At 33.6% G+C, this 24,931-nt stretch overlaps 1 protein-coding gene across 9 annotated transcripts in view; it reads right to left on the bottom strand.

The window, feature by feature from the left end:
• LOC149798376 (E3 ubiquitin-protein ligase HERC2-like) overlaps positions 1-24,931 on the bottom strand; it is a 246,570-nt gene that overhangs the window by 57,474 nt on the left and 164,165 nt on the right. For 6 of the 9 annotated variants that reach the window (XM_089963537.1, XM_089963538.1, XM_089963541.1 and 3 more), the window contains 11 exons: positions 19,772-19,954; positions 18,909-19,026; positions 16,686-16,766; positions 14,620-14,724; positions 12,488-12,596; positions 11,593-11,726; positions 10,518-10,708; positions 9,622-9,819; positions 8,848-9,129; positions 6,329-6,410; positions 3,768-3,911 (listed from right to left, as the gene is read on the bottom strand). In XM_089963537.1, the coding sequence (XP_089819663.1) occupies positions 3,768-3,911; positions 6,329-6,410; positions 8,848-9,129; positions 9,622-9,819; positions 10,518-10,708; positions 11,593-11,726; positions 12,488-12,596; positions 14,620-14,724; positions 16,686-16,766; positions 18,909-19,026; positions 19,772-19,954 (1,627 nt within the window). The remainder of the gene's footprint in view (positions 1-3,767; positions 3,912-6,328; positions 6,411-8,847; positions 9,130-9,621; positions 9,820-10,517; positions 10,709-11,592; positions 11,727-12,487; positions 12,597-14,619; positions 14,725-16,685; positions 16,767-18,908; positions 19,027-19,771; positions 19,955-24,931) is intronic. The other 3 variants (XM_089963543.1, XM_089963544.1, XM_089963546.1) reach the window with 1 other exon arrangement.

The raw sequence follows: 24,931 nt of genomic DNA, 5'->3' as shown, positions 1-24,931 counted from the left end.
CAAATATGTCCATGACAGATTTCCATCCTTTTAATTACATGTAGCCTTCCCTCCCTCTTCAGACAGTGACCCATTACATTTATTGCAAGTCCTCCTCCTGAAAATGCATATACAAAGTTCTGTCAATTTTTTTTACAGAAATATGACTGTAAATGTTATTCTTAATTTATTTTTACTATTGCTGCTCTCTCCTTTCCAAACAACCCCTAGGGGACTGGCCCAAAAAAATATTGCTCCTCCTGCAAATGGTCACCACGTTAGCATACATGCCAACCCCTGGCAAGGAAAAAGTGTAATGCAAGTGGACAAAAAGAGTAATCCAAGCAGAAAATGAGTAATACACATATAACATGATAAAATTTCAATGAGCATATTTACAAAATGATTTATTTATCACTCTGGACTTTTTACATGAATTACTGCTTCAAGTTTTTGTATATAACACTTTGAGCTTTTAAAAGCAACAGATTCTCATACTGCATTTCAAAACACTTTGTACCAGCTGAGAATATGAACGTTTTACATAAGAGCAGAGCACTAAGTGCTGGGTTACAGAACCTGGATCTGAATAAAGTTTTATTTTTTTTAACAATACTGAACAATCTCTCACAGTCAGCATTAGAATGGTAAAGAACCAATATTCCTTTCATAACCTGACAAAGAACAGGAAATTTAAATATACAGTTGTTGTGTCTTTTAGCTGGGAAATAAGATGAAAAAAATCAACTATATCCACATGAAGTACATTGTCAGGTAGCGTGCTAACTTGATACTTTAGGAGTTCTCCTTCTAATTTATCAGCAGCCTTTCTTGCAGCATGGTGCATCATATGACAGACAACCTGATATGTACAATGATGGAGATATTTTTTAAAATATAGAATGCAACTCCTTTATGAATTCCAGTCATCACTGATGCAGTATCAGCTGAAAACCCTATACAGTTCTGCCAATTTATGTTTATTTAAAGCATTATCAAGCAAATAAAAAAAAATGTTTTCTCCAGTGGAATCTACTGCTAATTCTGGTAATGAAAGAAGAGCACTCTTACTTTGCCCTTTTCATTGTCAAAGTCTCTTAAACAGACTGGGTACAACTTTTTTTCATAATCACTACTCATGTCTGTTGCAATACTAAATGGCCCAATTTTCATGGCTTCTGCAATTGACGTATCTTTTTCTAAACACCTAACAATATTAAATGATTTTGTTCTTGCACATACATAATTTCTGCAATTTTGGAATCAGGAAACATCCATTTGAATAAAGGACCAATGTAGTCTTCTACTGCTAGGGGTAGTTTGTGTTCTGTTAAGAACTCGGTAGATAAAGCCTCTGCATTTATAACATTCGTGTCCATAATTAAGTTCTGCTGTAAAAAACCAGTTACCTTAGTATTGGAGTTAGTAAAATGAGGTAATTCAATGTTTCTTTGTTTTACCACCATGACCAATATTAAAATCCTTTCCACACAGCCTGCAAGGGGCATGAAGCTGCCCTAGAATGGAATGCTGTATTATGCAATTCATGTATTCATCAATGAAACGGTTTTTCATCTTTTCCCAATTAATCTGTGAAATTATCTGAAAAATAATTTTGCTCTAACACACACATTGACTAGACAAAATCTGACTCGACTTTTAGCACTAAATACTACAGACTGGTTCTGTACCAGATATGAATTAGAACAAATAATCTGTGAGCAAAGATTACAAGTTAGAAAACCAGTCTGTTCTCTCCCAACTAAGCCATACAGCTGCTATAAATAGAAACCGAGGTCAAAAGTATAAACCAGCATGTTTCTTGCAAATAGGGTAGCTGCTATAAATAGAACATAATACTGTTAGGAAAGCGTACTCTTATGCTGTAGTTACACAGAAGCCATCTTTTCTAGAATACGGTCTGAAAGATTAATGGGATGTAAATAAAAATGAAAAAACAAATTATTTTTTGGGGAGGGAGATATACTGAAAATGCGTAATCCAAATACAGTTAAGCATAAGGCATAATTTAGTGCAAAAAAGTGCAATGATTATGCCAAAAGTGTAATGGTTGGCATGTATGCATTAGAAACTGATGCACCAAGTTTGGTGAATTTTCACAAAGCAGTTTACAAAATGTGGTTATATATAGAGAGATGGAGAGATGAATGAATTAATACTGATAATAGCATCAATCAGCAGTTGTAATCTGCAAGGTCACAGTCATGGTTCGAGCTCAGTTTAATGTGATGACTGAGACTTGTTGGGCTTTAGTCAAATCATTTGTCAATTATATACATACAAACAGATTCCTGTATGACTAATGATGGCCAAAAAGCCATACCATATCGAATGCAATAATCTGTACATGTCAACTTGACAGGTCATTATGCCATGATAGTCTGTACCAAATTTGGTTAAAACTGGTAAGACATCTTTTAAAAGTTGAAAATAGTTACAATTGACTTGAGGACAGACAAGTTGTTCTATCTTTGGTGATGACAGTCACATTTAATACTAGATCAACATCAATTGTTCGAACTTCAATGATATTCATGCCAGGATGCTTAAGGATGAAAGCCATACCATGAGCTCACTTGGCCAAATGACTTGGTGAAGTAAAAGCCCCAACCAAAACCTTAAAACAAGATTGATGCCACTACCAGCTTTGGAATGAGTGGCCCAAAGTCTCACCAATTCACATGCAAAGATTTTTGAAATATATAAAGCAATATTAAATAAATGAAATCATGTGATAAATAACTTGTCAATTACACATGCAGATACAACACTTAATAAGCAGTAAAATAAAGCAGTATAATAAAATAGAACATTAAGTTTTGCCCATGAACACTAAACATGTACTGAAGTCCAAGACCTGTAATGAAATTTAAAAAAATCTATTTATCACTATGCACTGAGTAATTGGCACCAATAAAACATATGCATATACAACTCTCCTTCATTATAATGCACCTCATTGTAATGTAATTCGGATAAAATGTAGCACTTCCATGGACCCTATAACCAAAATCATACCTATGTATAACGATAGGAAGAAAACAATATGAAGCGAGTATCTGTATTCATTTTCAAAATAATAGCATTTTTTTTTAAAAATTACCATTCACACTTGACTAGGTTTTGGCATATACTGTTCTCAATATATTGCAATTTTTTGGTACATACCACAGTTCGCACTTTAAAGCGGTTCTGCAGATAATGTAGCTGGCGTTTGTGGTCCAAGACTACCGCATTATAATAATGGAGAAATGCAGTAAGTATTCAGTACCTATCAGATATAATACACATGTACTGAATGTTCTTTTAAAAATATAAACCGAGTACCATGAATTGTACAGCATAAGCCTGCCCGATCTTTGATAGTCCTTTATGATGGCATATGTAGAGCATAGTTGACTCCCCAGATTATTGACCAACTGGTCAAGTTATGGAGTTTTAAACTTAACTAATGTACAGAAACCTTTCTTTTCTTATCAGACTTACCCTGATCTTTACCTATAGACCCAAAAATATATAGTTTTCTTTATTACTTTAAGTGAAAGTCATCCAGAATGTTTGTTCAAGAACTGTCTATAGAACAGAAGTTACTGTGCAAACCATTTTTCTTGGAGTCATAATGACCCTGACCTCTGACCTTTGAGTTCCAACTCAATAGGCTCCTTCCTTACCTCAACTGAAAGACATTCACAAGGTTTTGTAAAGTTTGATGTTACTGAGCACAGACAAAAAAAGCATAAGCGTATCAAAATATTGCACTTATCTACCTGAGTGTACTGCAACCTTCCTGATGACATACTGGCTCAGGGAGGTCAGCTGTCGAGGAACAGGGACAGTACCAGTGGAAATACCAAGACCAAGTCGTCCATTTGTGGCTTCTCCACATGCATAAATTCTGCCTTCCTGGGTCACTGAATGAGAAAAAAATGTCAACATTAGTCTTAATACCAATAAGAAAAGAAAGCAGTCTACATAGTTAAAGCAATACATCAAGCAATACATTATGCAATACATAAAGCAATACATTATGCAATACATCAAGCAATACATTATGCAATACATCGAGCAATACATTATGCAATACATGAAGCAATACATTATGTAATACATTATGCAATACATTATGTAATACATCAAACAATACAGTATGCAATACATCAAGCAATACATTATGCAATACATCAAGCAATACATTATGCAATACATTATGTAATACATCAAACAATACATTATGCAATACATAAAGCAATACATTATGCAATACATCAAGCAATACATTATGCAATACATCAAGCAGTACATTAAGCAATACATGAAGCAATACATTATGTAATACATTATGCAATACATTATGTAATACATCAAACAATACATTATGCAATACATCAAGCAATACATTATGCAATACATTATGTAATACATTATGCAATACATTATGTAATACATCAAGCAATACATTACATAATACATTATGTAATACATCAAGCAATACATTACGCAATACATTATGTAATACATCAAACAATACATTATGTAATATATAAAGCAATACATCAAACAATACATTATGTAATACATTACGCAATACATTATGTAATACATTAAGCAATACATTACATAATACATTATGTAATACATCAAACAATACATTATGTAATACACAAAGCAATACATCAAGCAATACATTATGTAATACATTACGCAATACATTATGCAATACATTATGTAATACATTAAGCAATACATTACGTAATACATTATGTAATACATCAAACAATACATTATGTAATACACAAAGCAATACATCAAGCAATACATTATGCACTACATCAAGCAATACATTACGTAATACATTATGCAATACATCAAACAACACATTATGCAATACATCAAGCAATACATTATGCAATACATTATGTAATACATCAAGCAATACATTATGCAATACATTATGTAATACATTAAGCAATACATTACATAATACATTATGTAATACATCAAACAATACATTATGTAATACACAAAGCAATACATCAAGCAATACATTATGTAATACATTACGCAATACATTATGCAATACATTATGTAATACATTAAGCAATACATTACGTAATACATTATGTAATACATCAAACAATACATTATGTAATACATCAAGCAATACATTATGCAATACATTATGTAATACATCAAGCAATACATTACGTAATACATTATGCAATACATTATGTAATACGTTATGTAATACATCAAGCAATACATTACGTAATACATTATGTAATACATCAAACAATACATTATGTAATACATAAAGCAATACATCAAGCAATACATTATGTAATACATTATGCAATACATCAAGCAATACATTATGTAATACATCAAGCAATACATTATGTAATACATCAAACAATACATTATGTAATACATAAAGCAATACAGCAAGCAATAGATTTAGCAATACAGCAAGCAATACATTATGCAATACATCAAGCAATACATTACATAATACATTATGCAATACATTAAGCAATACATTATGTAATACATTATGCAATACATCAAGCAATACATTAAGCAATACATTATGCAATACATTAAGCTTTTATGAAAACTTTTCTTACAGACTTTAGCTTTTCTGTTACATAGCCATTTCAGCTGATTTATATATTTTTTATACAATGCCTCTTTTATTTGCATTAAAATGTTTCTTCTGAAATTTAAGAACTTTTTAAAAGAGGAGTCAAAATTATGATGATAACACATCTGATAGAGAATCTCTGAACCATTTTAATCACTTTATCTTTTTAATAATGCACATATACTGCAACAATCTCATATTATTGTAAAGTTTACTGACTGTACTTGGGGAAAAGTAGCATATTTCAGGGTACCAGTTTGCAGCCAAGAAATATATGACAAAATTTGGTCAACAGTACTTAGATACCTTATTTCTGGGTGTTCATCAACGAAAATTTATTGAACAGCCTTAAAGCGGAATAAGGAAATAAGGTGTGGTTATCAGTTACAAGACTGAATGTAGCATACCATATATACCTGCTTATAAGTCAATTCAAAATGTTAAAACATCAAAGGTCCTGATCTGCTGAGGCATAATGTAAATGAAGATCAGGGTCTATGTTGTTTATTCTACTGACTGCACCTAAAAAAACTGAACAGATCCAGATCTGCCAGTGTATTATGCTACAGCAGATCTGGGTCTGTGCAGTCTGAAGCTGGACTTGTCTTATAAGTCAGTATAATACAGTATATGAAACAGACTTGAATGCAATATAAATTCATACAAATATCAGAAATGCATACTCACCAAAAAACAGACTCTTAGATCCGCCTGCAATATGTGTGCACTTCAGTGATGAGGCAAACTCGTTTAGCATTGGCAGCTTGATCTGCAGGTCAGAGAGATAAAATTTATGAAAGCACAGTATGACATAGAATGATACATGATGAAAATTGGAAAACTTTAGCTCTTAATGATGGATGTATTGCAAAGGGCCCAGTGCACTACAACTTGATCCCTTAATGATGGATGTATTGCAAAGGGCCCAGTGCACAACAACTTGATCCCTTAATGATGGATGTATTGCAAAGGGCCCAGTGCACTACAACTTGATCCCTTAATGATGGATGTATTGCAAAGGGCCCAGTGCACTACAACTTGATCCCTTAATGATGGATGTATTGCAAAGGGCCCAGTGCACTACAACTTGATCCCTTAATGATGGATGTATTGCAAAGGGCCCAGTGCACTACAACTTGATCCCTTAATGATGGATGTATTGCAAAGGGCCCAGTGCACTACAACTTGATCCCTTAATGATGGGTGTATTACAAAGGGCCCAGCACACTACAACTTGATCCATACATCCATAAACCTAAGAACTTGTGCTGGGAAACCAAAGCCATGACTATTCTAAATGATGATGTGGGATGCTTGAAATGTAACTCCCTCAAAGTTTCACCAATACAAACAACAATCCATGTAACAAAAATAACTGATGAAGTTGACTGACAATGGGAAAAATTCTGTCGTAGGAGTGAACAACAAATGCAGGTCTAAAGCAATGTTCACATTAAACTGCATTATAATATACTGATTGGTTTTTGAGCTATATTAATTACAAGCAACAACCCATGTAAATATATGAAGTGGACCGTAATTGTGCAAATTAGACAAAACCCACAAGAGTGTATATAGGTCTAAGAGACACTAGATTTACCAATCTGATCACAATATGGTGAATATATTTTCAACCATGCCGCTTACAAGCAACATCCAATATGAAGAGGTGCAGTTAATTTTAAAGAAACATAATTTTACCAAACCTGAGTGTAATCAATGATTGCATAGCTCACCTCAATGAAGATTTTAGTATTCTCCAGCACCACTGTAATTATTATCACGCATAAATACTTTTTTTTTATATACATGACAGAGTAAAGAAGACATAAAATAATAAAATTGAATATTCTGAAGAAAGATGGTTCCTTTCTATCTCAAAATGGAGATACTGTTATGAGTTGACCAGAACAAGAGATTAATTTTTTTAAAAATTATTGTTCTTAAAATCTGCATCAGAAGCTATTATCACTGTTCACATGTACAATGCAGTTAACCTGTTAAGGATAACTATAACAAAATCCAATGTATAGTCATTATTATGGAATGTTTAGCAATGAAAAAACATTTATTGCTACTTCAACTGAACTGATTAGTTGCTGTTGTTGTTGTTTTAGGGTTTAATGCCATTTTTCAGCACGATAGACTATACATGGCGACCAGTATTAATGGTAGAAGAAAAACCCAGGAAAACCCAGGAAAGAACCACTGACCCATGGCACTGTTTAGAAAAGGCCCTCTGTGTAGGCTTGAATGTATACAGCATGAAAAATCTGTCATAAGCGAAACATAAACACTAAAACTATGTTAGTCAAGCATAAAATGTAGGTCACAGTTACCTTCTTTTGGCTGTAAATGTGTAGTAGAACTACCTGATTTCTTTTCCTGGAAGGGTTTGGTGTGTGTGTGATTAGGATTTTTAACATAGCTTTAAAAATTTTTCAGTCATATCACTACAATGCCTGCAGTGTGGCAGTTTAAAGTGATGTCTAGCATCTAGCACTGGGGCATCATGCTGCATACATGTAGCATGATGTCCCACCCAGTCACATTATCCTGACACGAGGCCAACCAGTCCTAACATTAACCTCATAATACTGACTGCCTAGCAAGGCAGCTGTTAGTACCATTTTTGTAAGTCTTTGGTATGACTCAACCGGGGTTCGAACCCACAACCTTCTGCTTTCAAGGCGGATGCTATAACCACTAGGCCACCGGAGGGAGGGTGTGTTACTAATTGAGATTCATATCATCATCAGTTTCATTACTGAAGCATTAACAGTGCCTGAGACATGAACATCAAATACAGATTTTAACATAAGGCAGTGAAGCTTATGGAAACTTCACCTTCTTCTGTTAGAAAAGCAAAAACGACTTCGCCCTGTGATTTTTTATTAGCAGTACACTGACCAAGTTTTGTGATTCTAGATAGGATAGGATAGTATGTACACAGCAGGCAAATAAAACCGATGTGGTCACATGCTAATGCAAAAATTTAACTATAGTCAATAAATGGTAGAGTACATCAGTTTCATGTTTCACTGTATAAAATTTAAAAATGTTTCACAGTGATTGTGGGATTCTGAGAGTCCAGACCTTACATTTATGTTGCCTTGTAAAATATACCATAAATATACAACTGTATATTGACTCCCTCCTTGACAGGTAATTCTTTTGTTATATACTTTTATAAATTTTAATCCTACCTTTGACCCTTTGGGTCCTCCCAGTTGGTCCTTGTCATTGAGACCCCAGACAAAGACATGTGTCTGTATTTCTTTGGTGCCTGACACTTTCTGCTTCCTTTTTCCAACCTGGTTTGCGTTTTTCTCTTCCTCTTCTTCCTCTTGTTCTGCAGCGAGGTAGGAGTATAGTGCTGCGGAGTTGTCATCCACCCTGTAGCGTCCTATGATTGACAAGCCATGTATTTTACAGTCGATACCACTCTGTCTACACTGTTTCACAGCGATCTCCACAAAACGGAAGTGCTGAAGCAGGAAAGTGGAAAAATGTTAGAGATGCATTTCATTACCCATGGTTCTGCTGCAAACTGACAATCACTGATTGGTTCTAATTCAAACCTGGGCAAAATGTTAACCTTCTAAAGACATTAACACCTACATTTTAAACTGGTTTAAATAAATTTACAATATCAACTACATTTTCAATACTAGAATCAATATTAATTTTTGAACTTGCTGTTTAATTGTGATGAATTAATTTCAAGACAGAATCTGAACTGTTTGGTTTAAAACAGGCAATTTCAACATGTTTGTTATAATAAAGTCAGTAAATCCTACAGGCTTACTGTCTATTTAAACAGGCATATTTTCATCTAAAGATGAATTAATCCTTTGTTCATACAATTTGATAGTAAAGCTTTGCTAGGCTCTATTTGACAGAGGGAAACATTTTTCAAAACTTTTCAGAAGGAAAATTTTATCCTCTTTAACCGTTTAAACTCTCATAATGATGGATACCTCTTGCATGTCCTGTAACAATGTGATAAGGGTCTCAGATGAGCTGATGTTGATAGTGCGGAATTCCTTGAGAGTTCGAGATGACTCTCCACAACTAACGACCACCACTGAAGGCATGTAACTCGAGTCTGCTGGCTCAACCCTCATGTACAGCCGATGGATCAAGATGTCAGGTTGAAGCTCCAGGCGAATCCAATGCTGTACATAATTGATGAAAATTTAGAATAAACATACCAGGATCAAGTTTTTAATTTAGTAAGGAACAAGTACATATCAATGTGTATTGCATATGTATATCAGATTATTTTTAGGACATGTTTAAAATATTTGGAAAAACAAGAGATTATTGAAAAATAGTTGCATATGATCAACATACTCCTTCAATATCAATGTAGTCAAGATGTACTTGACCCCTGGGTACAACTCACATCTCATCAATGACCCCTGTCCAGAGGGCCTGCTGAGCATGATGATGGAGCACAAAGAAATCATGCAGTTACACAACAGTAAGAAGATAACAGTCTTTATAAAGAAATGTTATATGATTCAGTCCTGTTTAGAATATCAATTTATAGCAATGGGCTAAGGACTTGACCTCATAACAATACCATAAATGCATGTATTAAATAAACACAATTCCAGACTTGGAATCATGAAGAAAACTATTTAAATGATCACCTAATAATAGTCAATAGTGGCCAGTGAAAGTAAAGTATTGATGTATAAATTGATATTCTAAACTGGACTGCATCATATAGCATTTCTTTATAAAGACTGTTATCTTCTTGCTGTTATAAATCTGTTGGAAAAAATGCATGATTTAATCTTGGAGCAAAGAAAGAATGGAAAAAAAGCAAGTGAATATTTAAACCTTTATCTATAATTTATTTTCTCACTTTTCCTTGAGATCCTGCACTTTGCCAGTATCCACTGTTTCCATCTATCAGTCGATGAGCCTGATTCTCTCGGGATGACACAATCAGGTTCTTCACACACATGTGCCAGTCCTCGATTGGGGAGCCACTGGTTGGATAGACTTGACGCTTTTTCTGCTTTCCTGGTTTTCCTGCTGGGACTGGTTCACTACCTGTAAAATTATCCAGGATACTGAAATACTAGTTTTTTTACTACACTTATTTACCAAATACTTGTACATTACATGCATTTAGTAGTACTTATAGCATAGTCAAATGGAACACAAAAAATCACCCTAAATTATATAAAACTATAAATATGTAGACCAATCTGGTGGCCAAAGTGGTTAGAGCATCTGCATCAGATGTGTGCGGTCATGGGTTCAAACCCTGGCTGAGTCATACCAAAGACTTATAAAAATGGTATTAGCAGCTGCCTCAATTGGTGCTCAGCATTAAGATGCTAGTGTTAAGACTGGTCTGCCTGTTGTCAGGAAAATGTGGCTGGGTGGGACATGATGCTACATGTCTGTGGCATGATGCCTCCATGCTGGACATCACTATAAACTGACATACTGCTGACATTACAGTGATATGATTAAAACTGTTAAAGCTACATCAAAAATCTAAATCGTGCACACACGAATATGTTCTTGGAACATTGCTGCCCCACCAGTGTGCCTGAAAACTGACCTAGTTTGCAAAATTTAATCAAGATGGGATGAATATACAGAAGGACAAAGGTTAACATGCAATACCTCTACTGCAGTCATGATGAAGCATGCAAAGAATTTAAAACTGAAGATGATATACTTCAGTCACAAGTCACTGGTAATTTTCTAAATCAAAAATCCACAAAAACTTCTGCCTTTTAATCTGTAACATATTTAACAAATTATAAAATGAATGACTGATAAAATTAAAGATGATTATTAAAAGGTTTTCAAAGAAACAGTGTTACTAATTAGAAAATTATCTACCTTGTAATACCAATTTAGAATCAAGATTGAGATCTCTTACTGACGGGCTATGACAGAGAAGTTCAGTGAACATTTACCTGGCTCAGCTATCCTGTTGAATGGGTGCCTGTGTTTCTTGGTCTTGAAGCAGGCTTCACAGAAGTCAAAATCCTCACATTCACTGCACTTATATCTTGCACCAATAATTGGCATGGCCTGACACTCATCACAGCTGGGAACATTTTTACAAAATGGTTACTAACTTTGTTATAAAACAAGACAACTAAAAGGCTACTGAAACAGTACTGGAATTTACATCTAAATCTAACTGATTTGAATGCCATGTTATTTATATATGAAGAGAAAGCAGGTATGACGCTCCAGTGGTCAATACCAATATTTTGGGTTTATTTGACTGGCTGTTCTTCAATAAGATGTCCTTACAGCAAACTGTTTCAGTTCCATGAACGTATCTTTTGAGTGAAAGTTTGGCATTTGTTAAACAAGAGGTTCTGTGCATCAAGACTGCCACAATAAAGGACTGCTCTAGTTTTTTGACAAGTTCTATAAATTGATATTTTAGTTAAAACTTGATCAATAATGGTGCCATTTTTTTTTATTTATTTCAACTATGCATCTCAAAACAATACTATTTACACAATCTTTATATCCCCTTTGGTGGTTCAGATTAATTCAATTAACAAACATAGCTGCACCATGTTATAAAAGTACATTCTTCCTACTTGAGCTCAAGTTTTGTACTCCAAAAACTTTGATTAAACATGATGATCTGGATAGCTCCCATGAAAATAGACTATCAATTGACATCTGCCAAAACAGAGATCGTTAACAGTGGTATCTATGATACTAATGTGTCAGGTGTTGATCAGGCATTTCTGTGAAGGTAAAGAATGATCTTTCCACAAAGTTTAATGAAAATGTGATGCACAAGATCAACACACTCATTCAATGACAAACTTAGTAAAGATTTACCTGACTCCTGGGTGTGTGCTTGGTACAACTTCCATCTCATCAATGACCCCTGTCCAGTGTGCCTGCTGTGGGAAGTCCACTGTAATGTCACGCCCATTTGGGTTCACTGCTACAATGAAATCAATAAACATATGCTACTTTAAATAATGTTTTATGCACTTTTTATATCATTTTATGGAGAATTATAACACAAGACATAAAAAGCAAAAGGGTTCGATATAAATATTTGACTTACCTGCAAAGAACACAAAGTTATATGGAAATATGACTTTCAAAATCTGTAATACTGTCTTAACAATGAAGCTGTTTTTGTCTCTGCTAGAAAGTGATCACCTATGTCTCGGAACTTGAAATGGGTAAATATACCAATGCTATATTATGATTTGTGCTTCATCTGCACCTAAGATACATTTGGAATTTAAAATTTCATTGGTATACCATTCAAATGTGCATTTCAGCATCTAGTTATATGGTGATTATTGTTTCAGAAATGCATTCTGATTTTTTTCATTTGTCACCCCTGTTCATCAGTTCCTTTCATTTTGCACTCTGAGAAGAATGTTCAAGGGAGAAAACTACTGCTCTTGTATCTTGTTCTATTTAATTTCTGCTTTAATGACAGAAATGAAAAATGCATAAAATGCATAAGTCAGCATTAAATTTAAAATAAATAAAACTATAAGTACATTAAGCAAAAATGTAACTATCAGTGTCACCAAACTAATTTATTTATTTATTTATCTGACAAAATAATTGTAAAGATATAACTGCTGATGATATTATCACATTAGTGGTGGTTGTTTATTTCTCACATTCCTATAGGAATATGGTCATTTTATCCAGTTTGTAACACTAGTGCAGGATAGCTCTATCTTCCTTCATATGTGACCTTAATCCCAACTCATGAACAATTTTGACCACCTACTGCAAGCATAGTGCATACAAAGCATAAACTGACCTGAAAGGCCAGTGAAGCAAAACTCTGTTACTAATTTTAGTAAGCCTATGTAATTTGTTACTATTATACAGTTAGACCTGTCTTAATGGTCACCTTTACTCAGCGGTAATAGGTTTACCATGGCCATTCTAATTTCACCCTGGGAACATTTGCTGTGTAAATTTCTTGCATGTAATGGCCACCTTCCTTTTGCGGTCAATGGCAGGGTGTGTCCTACCCAAACAATGGTTTTTGCCTGCTTTGAGCAGTCACTGGTGAATCTCTACACTCACTTCTCAGTCTATGAAAATGAAGTTTTGCTTCAAGAAGGAAGTGTTGTTTAGGAATATCATGTGAACAGAAGTACAAACATTTCTTATCTTGCTTGTACACAAAACTCCAATCATTCTGACAATGTAACTCAAAAGTGTCAATATGTCAGATTAAAAAATGTGGCAGTTTTTTCCATCAGGTTAGTTGGTGAAAGCCATTCATTTGCTGGATGGTTGGAAAAGTCATCATCCCATTGCAGTAGAAATGTGCCAATGTGACAGGTATAGTTCAGTATCTTCATCCATTAGCCTGTGAATTAAATCTATCTCTGAAGACAAAGTTCATGTTTCTGAAGAGAGTTACATCCCTTTTCATTAGGATCAGGGGTCATTTAAAACCTGTCCATAAAGTCTGCAGCAGGTTCCATGTAATAAGACATATCACAGCTTCCATGTATCAAGACATATCACAGGTTCCATGTAACAAGACATATCACAGGTTCCATGTAACAAGACATATCACAGCTTTCTGCTCATGCAGGCATAACACTCTGATCTTATCTGAGTATAAAACTTTGACATAAAGATATATTTTTGAAAGGTTTCAGTTGACACAGCAACTGATGTAGAAGAATGATCATTTTGACACAACACCTTAATGTTCCTGATGATGTCAATGCTGCCACTTCCAGAAAGCGAAAACTATATCTTGTGGATTTTTTTATGTATGACTAACAAAATTAATACTTTCAAGTAGAGAGCAGATTGCTTGGTCATACCTTTTTCACTACTTAAGAGTTACTTATGGCATGCTCTTTATTATAAATGTACCATCAAGGAACCGTGATAAAATACGTGACATTGTGTCTAATTAGCTTCAATACTCAAGATCAATAATTTGGCAAATTAGCGCAAAAACTCACCTGTTACAGTGCCAATGCTACGATGAGTGACAGAACCCCATTTGTAGGTTGGAGTGGACACACTTGGTTTGACTCGTACTTTGTCTCCACTTTTGATTGACTGACCTGTAGAGTGACATACAAAGGTGGACATTACATGTTCCTTCTGTTGTAATATTTTTACCCATGTATCATATCAGCTGCATGCAACATCCTACTGCATATACCAAATATGCTCACCGACAAGTCTAATCCAAATGCAAACTGCACACACCCAGATCCGCCACCACATAATGTGCTGCCAAAATCTGGGTCTATGCAGTTTATTAGAAGTAATCAGTAGAAGAAACAACTCAGAACATGATATGCTGGCATGTAATATGACAGCAGGATAGAGTGTATGTTGTTTGCAGTTGGACTCAAGTTGTAAATGACTGCATATGGTATAGTGTGCCTGTAAATTAAATTTAAAGTGAAACATATAGCATAAACTCTTATTTGTCAGCAAAGTACATAATGGCAGATCTTGCAATAAGCAGTTTGCAGTCGGGTGTGTTATTCATGAACAAAGACGAAAAATGTACCAATGCTACCTAATTTTAAACACATGGATACACATTTATGTTTGACAGTACTTTTAAATCATGACTACTTTTCATTACATTAATGACCAAGTTTTAGGACTTGCAGGTACACTGTAGATGTGACTGTGGATGATGCATTGCTGACTTTATTCTTAAAAGTGAGTATGCAAAAACTGTTGTCAAATTTACTCTTACAAGTTTATAAGCCTGAAATCCTATAGGCAATGACAATGACAATCTAAATTACTAAATATGTGATTTTTTTAAAGTACATTTTGTTAATAACCATCTCAGGTGTATAAATAATGATAAGTAAAGATTACTATATTTGATATGACAGACATCCTAATAAATTAGCAAGATCATTTTAGAATTAAATTGATATTCTTATTAGCATACCTCCCCCATCGAATGTGCTCACAAATGTAATATAATCACAAGTTTTAAAAAAATCTATTGCTGTACTGAATTTAACATAGTTTATCAGATTTGTCGTAATTTTAAAATTTATCTCAGGATGCACTGTATGATAAAAGTTTTGGGATTAAGAATATGGTCAGCGCTACCTACATATTGTTTTTAATGTGGAAAAAAACCTGGCCACGGCCACCCTAACCTTCAAAAAGGGAATTTTTTTTATCTAGAAATTACATACAGTAAACAAGATCTATCAACAGGGCCATCAGATGCCTATACCTCTATGCAAAGTCAATGATGCACAAAATATAGGTCAATATGATTTACTTTTGGCACTGGTGTGTTGAACACACCCATGTAAATTTTTGCACTAACTTGCATAACACTGTGACCCGAAACTAAGACATCAAGGAAGCATGATATGTTAGTCCTAGTAATTTGTATTTAGCAGAAAGTTGTACCAATAATTACACTCTGACAAATCATTTTCTATTACTCTGTGATCAAGGGTAACCAAGAAATTGACCAAAATGAAAAACTTAAAGTCACTGACATGTAGAATTTAGGTCAAACTGATCTACTTCTGGCATTTGGTATCTTACCCAACAATATGTATCCACAACTTAGGCTGTATTTCTCCCAAACTAACAGCACAAAAGAAACTTAAGTAAACATAAACTTAACCAAAGACAGGGGAGCCACAAAAAATGCAGGGAATAAAAACTGGTGTTGAGCACATCATACTAAGACACTCAACACGGCTAACTGTACAGTGTACTTGAGAAATCTACAACAATGTAAGTTAAAACACAAATTAAAAGACATTCCAAATCAATCTGAAAAGCATGGGGGAAAATGGTATTGAAACTAAAAGACAAGTATAAGAACTTTATCATCAAGATTAATCACAACCTCAATGAAAAAAGACCCACAAACCAGGATGATACAAAGATAAAGAAAAGTGCAAACTGAAGCTATATTCCAAATCTGAAAAGGATGGGATATAACGATATACAAAACAAATGGAAAGCAAAAAAAGTAAACACTGAAGTTAGTGCAATGTGTAGATGGACATGACATACGTACTGAAAGACATATGGACACATGGACTGACTTGCACACACATGTCAGAGTGATCGTTATGTTGAGCTTCCACCAAGGCGGGCTCTACAAAAATAAAATTCAGCTTTCAAATGTTGTACAGTCCTGTTAGATATACCAATTTCAACAAATAAGTACCCAGGATATAATTAACGTATGTACAGAAAATGAAAAGAGATTTTACAATATGAAAACTGTGGTCATGAGTAAACTGAAAGTATAGATCTAGTTATAATAGTATATAACTGACCTTCATTACACAGCCACTGACTGTTTACTTTTGTCTGTACATGCTTAAGCCTCAAGCTTCACATATGAGAAAATATAATGGATCAAAACAAGATATTTACTATCCCATTTCAGATATTCAGTTGGTTCAAGTAATGATATGTCGAATTCGGGGAACATTAAGTGAGAACAAAAACTTGTGTGTATCTGACAGAAAATATTTGACGAGACCAGCACAAACAACTTGAAAAGCACTGTAAGTCTCAGAATAAGTCAATGGCTGGGTTGACACTTTCTAAATTTGACGGAAGTTTCTTACTTCAAATGAAGCTGTAACAAACATGTAGTAGAGACAAACCTGCTTCCATTACTGCATCAATTTGCAAAAAAGTACTTTAAAAATAGACAGAGGGAAAAAATAACCTATTTTCCACCAGAATGATTAATAAATTCTCTGAATAGAAAATCATGCCAACTACCTGCACATTTTCCCCCAAAATAGAGTATTGGTGCTTTTAAGGGTGGAGTACGTATCAGAGCAAATACAGTACCATTTCTGTTGAGGTACCTAAAATTAAATTTTTAAAACTAAAAACAAAGTTCTTTGTACCAATCAGACAAACAAAATAATCAAAATGTTCATAACTGATCGTGCATGACAAATTACTATACAGTAAATGTTAAGGAAACATCTTTAAGATGATATACATGGGAAAAACTTCTGGGATGTCTACATTAGGATTTACTGTGTTGATTATATATCTAGAGAGAGAGAGAGAGAGAGATAGAGAGAAAGAGAATTAAAAATATACACCAGACAGAACAGAAAGTGCTATTAATATATTTTAATACAAATAATACTATCATACAGGTTAGAGAAGTTTTAATTTGTACTCTACAGAGATTCCAACCTAGATCCGTGGGTAAATGGCGCCCATCGCCTTGCCTGCACACACGAGCCCATATTCCCTCACGACTAAGCACACATCATCAAATAATGATGTTACTCAATCAGTGTTATATGCATGGCAATGATATTGAATACAGGACCTTCAATGTGGCACATCATGGCAATGATATTGAATACAGGACCTTCAATGTGGCACATCATGGCAATGATATTGAATATAGGACCTTCAATGTGGCACATCATGGCAATGATAATGAATATAGGACCTTCAATGTGGCACATCATGGCAATGATATTGAATATAGGACCTTCAATGTGGCACATCATGGCAATGATATTAAATATAGGACCTTCAATGTGGCACATCAGTGGCAATGATATTGAATATAGGACCTTCAATGTGGCACATCATGGCAATGATATTGAATATAGGATCTTCAATGTGGCACATCATGGCAATGATATTAAATATAGGACCTTCAATGTGGCACATCATGGCAATGATACTGAATATAGGACCTTCAATGTGGCACATCATGGGAATGATACTGAATATAGGACCTTCAATGTGGCATACACGTATCTTCTAATGATGATGTACAATTATACCAAGTTTGATATCTTGATCTCAAACAGCTTGAATGTTATGGAGTGGAAACAAAAGTGTGATGAACAGGAATGGAAATATTAAGTACCCTATGTTAATAGGAAGGAATTTTTTTTGAATTTTCACTCATATTCTCCTTCATTCATGGAACATTTTGTAATCAACTAACCTGATGCTCAACTGAACTTCCACAGTATAGTATAATGAAATGGAAATTGTCTCCTATGGTAAAACAATGCAACGATCAATATACAGAAAATCAGATAGGTCACAAATATGAGGAAAATGCATCAAGATTATTTTCCATGAATACCAAGCTGGATATATATGTTCATGCTCTGATATTTCATGTTCGGGAAAGAACATAAAATTTCATTTTAACTTGATCCCAAATTTGTGGAAACAATTACATTTACTCCAAATCTAATTTTAAAATGTAGTTTCTAGCAATTCAAGAACTTACTGGATGAAGGATTGGCAAATCCTAGCAGCTCAACATGGATGTATCTGACCCAGTAGGTTCCACCCTTCCTCTGCCAGTCTGCCTGGACATTCAGGTCATGGAGACCATCCTTGTCCAGCTAGAAAAAATAAAAAATTATGCTTTAAATGATAGGAGTTTTTAAAATTAAATATATCACTTTAAATCTGTTTAAAGAAAAATATTGGATGGAGTGAGTCAGTAAATTACAAAATATACTTTAGCTTTTTTCAAAGACAACTAAACAAAACTGGAAAGATGTGTTTTACTATAGCTCTTCATTCAGACTGAACATTTAAGGTATTTCCTTAACAAAATATTTTTTCTTGTAAACAACTATTGGAATTCTAAGTTTGTCCACTCATTCATTCTATCTATTCACCTACCTATACATAAGGCTTGGCCAAAATGGAGTTTCGACTGAAATGAGTTTGCAATAATAAAACACTTACACCATATATGATCAGATAACATGCAGGTCTAGTCTTGAAATGAAAATTTTGAATGTTCCATTTGGAAAAAAAGGGAGATCATTTGAATACAGATGGGACCTAATGATGAAAAGAGTAGGGTTTAAAAATATAAAGCATGATTTGCTAGGAATTCAGCAAGAATCTTGCATTTTAGAATATACCCAGAATAGTTACTTTCTGCACAGTTTACGTAAGAATATAAATTTAAATTACAAGAACCGCCATGCAAAACCAATATCTGAAGTATGTGATTTAATAAACATGCACTAGATTAACAAGAAAATCACATAACAGAGTGATACTAATAAAATCCCATTCATTTTATTATATTATTTCGAGATGTATAACAATATTTATAAATATTTCATTTACCTTAATGACTCTTCCAATATCTCCAACTTTAACCTCTTCATAAGTGCTGCAGCACTTAACCATCATGTCCACCTGGATATGGTCACGAACATACATTGCGTATTCATCATTACTCAAGAAATCTGATCGCCTCTTGAAGGTTGTTGACGTCCCAGTAGCACCCAGGTCTGATGACAAGAGCAGCTGAAATGAGTTGCAGCCTTGTGAATGTGCCTCAGTTGATTTCAATTGACATGTAATAATTCAAACAGTTGGCATATCCGTACCCCACTGTCTCACTAGGGAAAGTTTGTTCATTCTGAATGTACAAGTTAAAGCAACAGTCTTGTCACATTTTCTGTTGCTTCATTCAAAATCAATGATTATGCAAATCATCACGGTTTAATAATTTATACTCATTTTAAGTCAAGATGGAATAAGACAATAACAGAAATTTAAGTGCTGCAAAAAAATATTGCAATTGGAATGAAACTAGAAAACAGATCCTCCGTTAGTTCCTATCAAGAATTAATCTTTGTGAACATTAAATCAACTACCAGTTTGCTGAAACTAACAGCCAATAAAATTCCAATTCTATGCAAGATATATCAATTTTGAATTTTATGGACAAATCAAGCCATACTCTTTATGGTAATACAAAAACAAAAGGATACAAATTTCTAAAATGATACCAACAAAAAGACAGCAATCTTCTAGTAATTGTGGCAGGTAACTTTCATGCAAAGACTAATACAATCTATGAGGTCTGAAATAACCAGGGTTAGCATTACATATTACTTGCATAATGTCCTTTAACCAAATGTGAACTGAAAGAAGGAGGCAAAAATTATATTCTACTCCTAGCAAGAGTCCACATTTTAATCAAAAGGAAAGAGTTCATTAATGCAAGAATATCATTTAGCTTTAGAACACAACATTCTAAAGTTGCATAAGCAACTGTACTTTGTTTAAATCTTGAAATTTTTATTAAAATATAATGGCAACAACACCAGCAAGAATATAACTGAAGATTCATGCTGAGGGTTAATATAAAAATAATAAAGAAATAGCCTGCCAAACAAAATGAATTTTTAAGTGAGCATTAAGTAATGATCGTTCCCAAAAAAGTATGCAATTCTGACCAGAACAAAATGAATTTGAATCCATTTTCAGAAGCTTAAATAAAAATTTGAATCATTCATTTGACTTCAGCTGCATTGCACATTTCTAGTAGTGATGTTATCGTAAGCCTAGAGTTGTATTGCAAAATTGCCACTTTTGTTCAATACCAAGATGATAATATAACAATGTTTACCAAATTATATCTGTTTACCGTTGGTTTTTGGATATCTATAACTATTTTCCAAAGTAATTGTTTAATGCCTTGTAATTTTCGGATGCTTTACAATACTATTTTCCTGAACTTATTTTTGTGGACATAATCTAAGGAGACATGATGTTTTGTTTTTAAGAAAGTTAGCATGTTTGCTGGAAGTTAAAAGGATAAAGTTTGCTTTAATCAGTTGTGAACAAATACTTAATTACCTCAGCTTACTTAACGCAAATATTTGATGTTATTTTGAACTAAAATAATTTAAAATCCATTGTTTCTTGTCATAGATTTGCCTACTTGTCTTTACATTACGGCAACATTTTGTGCAGGACTTCACTTTACTCTGTCTTTCTCTACGAATATGGCAGAACATATGGATCAAATATGTTTATGATAGTGAATGCACAAAAATTTCAGGAAAATTTCAGTATATATGTTAACACATTGAATCTTTATAAAAATAAAAATCTACTGGTGTTCTTTTGCCATTGTTATTTAATATATGCAGAGACAAGTTAAACTGTAAGCTGTGTCAGTGTGACTTGGGGATACATTCGACACCAAATGTGTTATTTCTTCCCAGTTTTATTTTTGCTGATGATACATCATTGATAAGTCCTTCTATCACAAGTTTAAGGAAATTATTAAAATATATTTTGAACACACACATTTGATAACGATATCATCTAAAATACACAAAAATTGCTATGCATGGTCTTTCAGTCAACATTTTTCAGATTACCATCACCTCCCTCTGTACTTCTTAACATCCCTACTGTTGCACATGTCAACAGTTATACATATTTGGTTCATATTTTAAAATTCAATTTGTCAGATGACGAAAGATACGATAAAACATTTCTGATTTTTGTGTAATCGAACAAACATGCTCCTAAGTGAATTTAAAAATTCTTCTTTGAATATCAAACTTAGATTATTCCAATCTTACTGAAGAGGAATGTATTGCACTCCTTTGTGGACAAAACTTAGCAAAAGAATGAAAAGAAGACTAGTTATTGGTCATGACAATCTTTGTCTTCTATTAAGCCTTCCAAGATGGAACAGTGCCTCTACCAAATTTGTAAACTGCAACATATTCAATTTTGAAGAAATAATGAGAAAGTTTGTGTTTTTAAGAACACAATAAAACCTAATAGTAAGAACTGCACCTTGAAACCTCTCTGGAACTATTACATTTGTTTAAATTCGAATTTTAGATAGATGGAACAAATTACTCTTTAAATGAATTAAATAATTTCATTTTTTACAATGCTGGAAATGGTCCATTGCTGGAGTTCTATCTGAATATATGTAAATAAGATATCTATGTTCTTTTATATTTAAAATACTCACATATTTTATATTTTATTTTTGATGTAATGACTACGCAGTATCAAATAAAAAAATTCTTATCTCTTCTTACTGGATGCTTGTTTATTATTGTGTTATATTCTGGGGTGCCTTAATACAATTTTCAAAAATATGATTGGGTGACTGTCAAAACATTACATAAGAAGACCCAATAATGTACTCTTAATCAGACGTGAAAGTCTCAGTTTTTACAAAAGGCAACTAATGAAAATATCTGTGTTGTACTTAACAGCCATAAACCCTTATTTACCTCAACCATAATTCCTTATTTACTTCAATAAACAATACAACAAAAAATCTGTAAATTAGTAAATTCAAATGAATCTTGAATCAAATAAACAGAAAAAATCCTTATTGGCACCATTTATGTACAACGGTAGTTATTGTCATACAGCTATCAACCAATTCTTTACCCAAGACAATTCTTTTGAAAAAAAGGGTGGGGAGAAAGAAAGAACATAAAATAAAAATGGGTTTATCAGCAACTATATTACTTTCATTATCCTGTAGGTCAAATTAATTTTTTGCATTTCAAATGCAAGTAATGCAATATATAAATGTTAACTGGATTTGTATTTGGCTCTTTTATAGCTTGATCCACCGTGTAAGTGCCATTTCCCCAAGTGATCCTGACCTAAAGTCCCAACACCTGCTTTTCTTTGAGAGCTGACAAGTTCTTTGAGTGGAAGATATGACACATGTTCAGTACCACAGTTGAGTTGTTAAATGTTTAGTTAACTGCAGGTGCTTGATGCGCACAAATGACAACTCCAAGTAACATTTTTGCTGATATAATTGTCACAATAAAATCTGACAATTATATATTACAATGGTGATATATGATAACATCACTAGTGTCTGGTTCTATATTTATCCAAGGATGATGCCTAGTCAACTGTGAACATTGTCTTCTCATATCTGCTATTCGATAAGGAGAAGTAAAATTTGGCCTGAAGTCACAAATTTAGGCATTTATATCTGTACCATTTGCATGGGCAGATCAGGGTCTATGCTGTTTATATAAAGTCTTAAGCGGAATGAATACCTTGATTAGCCAGTACATTACCTGCTTTGTAATGAATGTCATTACTATTACTTTTCAACACAGCCATAAAAATAAATGTAAAAATATAATGATCCTACCTGTGTTTTATCAGTGACAGTGTCATAATGGGATCCATGACAATACTAGTGTTATCAAAAAATGTGTTATAATAGATCCATAACCATACATTTGTTATATCTGGAACAGTTTTATAATGGGATCAAATGACTATAAATGTGTTATATCTGGGACAGTGTTATAATGGGATCCATGACTATCCCAGTGTTATATCAGGGACAGTATGGGATGCATGATCATACATGTTATATTATGGACAGTATGGGATCCATGACCATACCTGTGTTATATCAGCAACAATATTATAATGGGATCCATGGCCATACCAGTGTTATATCAGGGACAGTATGGGATGCATGATCATACATGTGTTATATTTTGGACAGTATGGGATCCATGACCATACCTGTGTTATATCAGCAACAATATTATAATGGGATCCATGACCATACCTGTGTTATATCAGCAACAATATTATAATGGGATCCATGGCCATACCAGTGTTATATCAGGGAATGTGTTATAATTGATAACCTTAGCTGTATTTTATCAGGTCAGTTTATAATGGGATCCATGACTATAAATGTTTTATAACAGGGAAGTGTTATACTCAGGTGCTCTATAATGATCATTATTTTTGCAGCTGGGTTTTGCATTTTACATAAGTAGATATAGTAACTTCCTCAAGCTATTATCAGCAAATTAGTAAAAGTGGAAGCAACTGAACTTTGAGATGGGGAAATCTATTGGGGAAAGACAAAGATCGACCGTCTAACATTACTTATAAAAAGACTGAAAGATAACATAGATATCACATCAAATAATCAACTTACTTTTTCACACAGCAATCTAGGCCACAATCTAAATCTGTTTTAAATACTTCCATCTCATTTCAGTTAATTAACATCATTTAATGTCTGACTCCATCCATGAAAGTGGCACAATTTTAGGAACCAATAATAGCTGACTTACAAATTAGCAAAGCAAGGTCATCCTATCAGCATGTATAAATTTCACTCCCCCTATTAAATTAAAGAAACACTGAGGCCCCATGTCCAAAATTAACGTCAGGATAACATTAATATTGAGAGCTCTGGAAAATATATATGGATCATACTTCGGTTCAAATGCTTGCCATAAGATGTGTTAGACATTGAGTCAGAATGTGATGCCTTGTGCTTCTAATTCATTCTATGTATACCAGGTACTGTCTAAATATCGCCAACCATTTATGATTGTTATTTAAACATGGGCAATTACCAAATAAATATCTAAAACTTTATTAAGACAAAAAAGAACAAGCTTGTTTTCAAACTGCACATGCAATTCTGATTTCAGAAAGCATATTTTGTAG

The sequence above is a fragment of the Sinohyriopsis cumingii genome, chromosome 6 (genome assembly GCF_028554795.1).
Source record: "Sinohyriopsis cumingii isolate HCF-2022 chromosome 6, ASM2855479v2, whole genome shotgun sequence".
Lineage (NCBI taxonomy): Eukaryota > Metazoa > Mollusca > Bivalvia > Unionida > Unionidae > Sinohyriopsis > Sinohyriopsis cumingii.
Note: the sequence above shows the minus strand (reverse complement) of the source record. Positions and strands in the feature narration are given on the sequence as shown.